Below are 5,934 nucleotides of genomic sequence, written 5' to 3'. Positions count from 1 at the left end.
TTTTTTTTTTTCCTTTTTTTGGAAATTTTTTATTTTTTTTTGTCATTTCTCTGCATTTGCTGAGTCACCAATGCAAAAATTTGAGAAAAGTAAAAAAAAAATAATTTTTTAATTTTGATTATGATTACACAATTAAAGGAACAAAACTTGCTCCATTAATTGTTTAGCAAAACTTTGATCGATGATTCCCTTAAAACGGTCCGATGGATCAATTTAAAAATTTACAGGGATCTTAGGGGTATATCAAGCTAAAAAAGCCCCTGGTAACATAATTCTTTTTATCAATATTTGCAGAGTAGCGGTTGATTTACTAAAAAACCAAAAAAAGTCATTTTTTTGTGCTTACTTCTAATGGATGTTAAAAATAAAAAAAATTTTTTTTTCTAAAAAATGATGACAGGATCTTGTAGGGAATTGATTCAAGTTCTTAACGCTGTCCTTTTACTTTATGTGCGATCATTGGTACCTGAAATATCGATGATCATAGCCAAAAAGATCGTTTTCTGTTTGAAGGCTGATATCTCTGCGACAAAACGTCCTACGAAGTAAAACAAAAAACCAAATTGAAGCTGAATAAATTTGCTAAACAAACTATGCAGTTGTTCAGTTAATAGATTTTTTCCGCGGTCCGTGGGCTCTTCGGAAAAAAAAAAAAATTTTAGAAATTTTTGTCGCGCGGTATTTCTCATGTTTGCGCAATAACTGAAGCTTTAAAAAAATTAAAAAAAAAATGCTTCAAAACTAGAGATTTGAAGCTTCAAAATGATCTTTCTAAAATCTCGATACGATCATATTTCACCAAGTTACAGCCTTCCAAAAATCACTAAAAAATTTACAAAATTTTTCTGCTCCTTTATTTTTTTGCATCAGTGTATATATGAATTTTTATATATAGATATGTATATATATATATATATATGTATGTATATACATGCGTATATACCATAAATATTGGAAATTCTAGTATAATCTTATACATCTTATGTATCCTATATAATCTTATCTAGTTATAAGACATTTTTAGAATTTGTAAGCGTTATCGCGATTTTTTAAAAGTGGGGACATATGTTTAGGAAAGCAAGAGAGTTTTGCAACCCTCTTACTTTCCGGGGGATTGTTATGTCCTAATAATTTTTTTTTTTCCTTTAATAATTATTTAAAATAATTTTTTCTGAACTCCTCTTTGCAAAGCGCGCGAAAACGTAGCGTCAGCTTTTTCACCTTTTCATGCGGCAGAGAACAGTGGGAAGACAATTGCAATAAGTTTAACGAATGAACAATAAACTGTCGTCACTTTCCACCAATGACGATAATTGAAATTTTCCCATCAATCGCCAAAGCAAAGTTTATAATAAGCCTGAGCACCATGGCTCAGGGCCTTAGTTTTATTTAATCCTCTTGGTCTGCGTAAACGGCGTCGATAGCCCGTAATCTTATTGCAGAAATCTTCCGACGTTGCAATTAGTAATCGTCGCTGATTTAGGTATCCGGCTGAATAATTGCGTGTAGGATATTATTGTATCAGTAACGGTTTTCCAAAATTCACTTTAAATAAATTGTAAATCGAATTAGGTATCCGGCTGATTAAGTTCGTGTAGGATATTAATTTATCCATTTACGGTCATTATTAATAAATTAAATTGCCAATTGAGTTAGATACTCGGCTGATAGTCAACTATCGTGTCGAGTATAGTATTCAATTGCAATTGAAAGATCTCGAAGATCTATTCGGTTCAAGTGAATTGTGACACAAATCACGTGAATTTGTGATCTCACTTCGTGCCGAGTTTCTGCGCATAAAATCGCTTTTGGGTGTGAAAAAGGTTTCATTTTATAAATAAAAATCTGTTTAAAATATCTGATAAGATAAATAATCTTACAAAATAAATTATATAAAAGTTGTGAAAAACTAGAGTGAACAAGTTACGTTCAGTTAAAACGTTGTAATTTAAAAAACTTAATCAAAGATCAAGTTCATCACTCCAACCTTGCGGTTTTCATTCGAAAGTAGTACATAAGATATCATCCTACCACCCTAGTTGCACCCATTCTACCAACCCTATAGGAAGGTCGAGTGAGCTGTTTAGTTCTGGAGGGATAATAGCTGCCGCACTAGAAGAATTGACATCGAAAGGTAGGTGAAAGAACTATTTTCCTATCATTCATAAAATACTTCTGGCTTAATCAAGAGCACCAGTCTCTTCGGAGACGTTTGGGTTCTTAATTTTCGAAAAGATCCACCATAAATAATAAATTATAGGAAGATAATTTCTTCCTCGTATCCTTTATTGTTGTCTGCACCCTCCAACCTGCTTGCCCAAAATTCCTATCCCTACCAAAGGGAGAAATCCCGCATAAATAAATAAAAAGTAAGCGGCGGACATAACATCCGATTGAGTTTTTGGGCCAGTATGCATAATGTCATTGAGTGAGACTTAAGATGACGTTTTGCTGGATCCATTGAAAACTACTCTGAGTTTTGTGGAGGTGCTCTGCTCACGTATTACTCCGTGATGCGGGAGGTAATACGTATGAGAAGGCTCTGGAGCGTTCAATGGTACAGCAACCATATGTCCGAGATCTTCCTATTTTTGAAGGATCTTGATGTATCGTTCTTTAAGAATTACATCGGAGGAGAGTCGTTTGAGAAGACGTTGAAAGCATCGTTGTGCTGTTAACTTAGAATTCTCAGCCGTGAGACATCGGAATTGAGAGGTAGTCGTACAACGCAACGACCAGAATCGTTTCGATGATGTGTAGCAGTGAAGTGTTCTTTACATTTTGACTCAGCTAGATTGAAGTGTGTCTCTGATGTAGTTGGAACTCTTCCTCTAGTACCCAAAATTTGGTGAGGGTATCTTGTAGGTCCTTATTGCTGGTCAAATGAAGAGATCGCAAAGGCCTCGCCTGAGATTCAGTAGATGCTTGCGCAAGAACAGCCCATCCAAACACGGTGTCTATCGCCATAGGTTCCGATGGACCTCTCATCACTAAACGAGGTGATCTGAGTTTACTTCTACTTTAATGAGAATGTCAACTGGACCTGGAGTTAGGAAGTCTGGATCAGCTAGCTCTAAGTTGTTGATGTGATGCCATTCTTGGTTAGTTATCACAACTGAAGGAATGTGAGTGGTAATTTGTGGCAATATGTACGCATCTAGTTGTACCTGAGATTGCGAATGCGTGGACTGCAAATAAAGTGCTGCCAGCCCTTGAGTTGTTCCGGGTGAGGTACTACCAACTCCAAGTATTGGAATCGCAGATGATTTTTTAAGGAGCCCGAATTTCTTGACTAATGTTAATGAGACCAGTGTCAGTTCAGATCCTGGATCTATGAGGATACGAGCATGATGTTGAGTATTGTTTGAAGATAAGACAACTACTTTGCATGTGGCCAGTAGCACTGCTACTCGTGATTGAACTGTTGATACTGGACGAGAAGTCCGTTGTTTGCTTGTTTGCGAAGTCGAGTCTTCAATTGTTTGAGACGTCTGTTGGTTAACTGATCGAGAAGTCAGTTTTTGAAGTGTTTGAGATGTCTTTTCTTTCTTGATTATTTGAGAAGTCTTGGAGACAGTAGGTAGAGATGTGACTTCTGTCTGAGTAGACGCGTTGCAATGCCTCTTGAGAAGACTGCGTGGGCTCCGAAAGGTCCTACTTAACCTTCATTGTGGTTAAGCTGTGCTGGTAGTAGATGACGTTTCTTCTGGAGAAGGCGCTTGAGTGGTTGCTGGTGCAGTTGTAGCTGGTAGAGTTGCCTTCGGTCCCTGATGGAGCAAGGTGTGGTGACGCTCATCGCAAATTTTGCAGTCTTTTGGAATCTTGCACTTGCGCAAGTTGTGCCTGCCAAGGCAATTGAAGCAAAGTCTCTCTCTGCGGACAATGTCCATCTTGTCGTTGTAACAGAGTAGACTGAAAGATGGACAGAAGGCTATGTAGTGCGCCTGTTGACAAGCACTGCAGTGATTGTTTAGGTCTGGAACTGCCTGAGGTTCAGTATTGGCGAGATGAACATGCGCTGGTGGAGTGCGCTGAGCTGACTGCGAGTAACTCCTTTTGCTTGCTGATGATGATGAGACGTTCTTGACTGTAGGTGACTTCGGAGGAGATAGCTGGCTCTCCATGCTCTCCAGAGCTCTGGCAGAGCCAGTCAGAAATGTCTTGAGTTGATCGTAGGTTGGGGATTCTGTGCTAGAACCAAGATTAATCTCCCCGGCCTCTTCAGTGCAAAAATCTAACAACTGTACAACATCGTGTTCAATAAGGTCATCCCAGGTGTGAGTGGAGCAGCCAAGTGCCTTCAGTGCATTTAAACACTCTAAGACCGTGGTTAAGATATGATTTAACTCCTTGGCTGAGCGGTGTTCCATTCTTGGAAGGGCTCTTAATTTGCTTAGGTGAGCAGTCTCTTGTTTTCATATCGAACAGTGGGCGTATCCCATGCTGAAGAAAAAGAGTCGGCAGATATTTTGAGATTGGCTGCGTCTCCCTCTGAACTCGCACATAGATAGTGCATTTTATCTACTGATGAGATGGATGGATTCTCTCCAACAAGTGAGACGAACATGTCTTGAAAATGCCGCCATTCTGCAAAGCTCCTATCGAATTTAGGAGCAGAGATGTCTGGTAGAGATGGTCGATGGTGAGAAGCCCCTTGAATACTGGTGTCAGCAAGAGTGTTGCCAGCTGGAGGTTCCATCGCCTCCAATTCAGCAATACGAGTTGACAGAGGAGCCTCAGATAGCACGAACGCTTTTATGGATAGATCGTACCACTTCTTCTTGAAGTAGTCATGCTCTGGAGACGCGTTGGACTTTGAGGAGACTAATTTTTTATGTTCTGCCTCAAATTTCTCCCAGTCGAGTTTGAGCGTGGAGAGTTTCGCTCTGGCCGCGTGGATGTTGACCGCTGAGATGACTCCAGCCTCGACTTCGTCTGCGAGCTCTGAGATGTAGAGGTATCTCGTCTCTTGAAGCTTGAGTTTGCCTGACGAGTTGGCCATGATGAGATGACGATGAGGATTCAATCAATCTAAACCCCCCGCAGCACTCCGTGCTCCGCAATGCGTTAGCTTAGACTGACTGATTTCTTTGAGATGTCCCTGGTCTCTTGAAGTGTACGTCTAGAAGTTCAACTTCAATACAAAACAATCCGGCTCGAAAGACCAAAAAATGTTCAGACGAGTAGTCTGCCGGTAGATTGCTTTGTATTGAAGCGAATTCTTACGTATAAATTATGTGGCGGCCTTGAGAAAGGCCGATTTGGTCTTGAGAAAGACCGTATGAGTTGGTGAGGTTGTCTGCAATTGAGAGGTCCTAAGAAGAAGAACCGGTGGTTGATCGTATACTAACTCTGAAAAGAGCTAGTAATAGATGAGAAGCTTTCTTACTAGACCCAGAGGTCTTGTTGGCTAGCGCTGAGAAGTGCTAGTCAACTCAACACAGAGTTCTTAAAGAGAAGTTTCTTACAAGACCCGGAGGTCTGGTTGGCTAGCGCTGAGAAGTGCTAGTCAATTTGATGGAGAGTTCTTGAAAGGACTGGTTCGTGTTGAGAATGATCTGGAGCCTAATCAAGCTTGCGCACTTGAGTAGATTATGGAGAGTTAAATCGTAATAGCCTTGCACGCTATCTGTAGTAATATTCTTACCAGTCAGACTGATCAAGAATTAACGCGCTGCCGCTCTGAGCATCCCGTCTTTTATACCCGAGAGCCGGGTTCGAGAAAGTTCTCCGCGGAGTGGGAGGCGTCGGTATCTGCGCTCCAATGAGAAGTCTCGGAGTCGAGGAGAAAGGGAAACCTTAAGAGCTGGCCAATGAGACGTCGGGTAGTAAGGTGGGAGAAAGACTTGATGATGGTAACGGTTACTATCGAAGATGCTAATTGCATTTATTAAAAATTATAATTGTTGCGATAGAAGATGGTAACTCCTACCA

The 5,934-nt window shown here is 40.3% G+C and overlaps 2 protein-coding genes across 2 annotated transcripts; both read right to left on the bottom strand.

Moving 5' to 3' along the window:
* Nucleotides 1–3,674: 3,674 nt before the first annotated feature.
* On the bottom strand, nucleotides 3,675–4,370 carry LOC130674150 (uncharacterized). Its single transcript, XM_057479418.1, has one exon. The coding sequence runs from the start codon at nucleotides 4,368–4,370 to the stop codon at nucleotides 3,675–3,677; it is 696 nt and encodes a 231-aa protein (XP_057335401.1).
* A 23-nt stretch (nucleotides 4,371–4,393) lies between these two features.
* On the bottom strand, nucleotides 4,394–5,002 carry LOC130674149 (uncharacterized). The gene has a single exon (XM_057479417.1). It carries the CDS (start codon nucleotides 5,000–5,002, stop codon nucleotides 4,394–4,396), a length of 609 nt encoding a protein of 202 aa, XP_057335400.1.
* Nucleotides 5,003–5,934: the final 932 nt, after the last annotated feature.

Source organism: Microplitis mediator, chromosome 9 (genome assembly GCF_029852145.1).
Source record: "Microplitis mediator isolate UGA2020A chromosome 9, iyMicMedi2.1, whole genome shotgun sequence".
In the NCBI taxonomy this organism is placed as follows: Eukaryota; Metazoa; Arthropoda; class Insecta; order Hymenoptera; family Braconidae; genus Microplitis; species Microplitis mediator.
The sequence above is the reverse complement of the archived record's forward strand: the minus strand, read 5'-3'. Positions and strand labels throughout refer to the sequence as shown.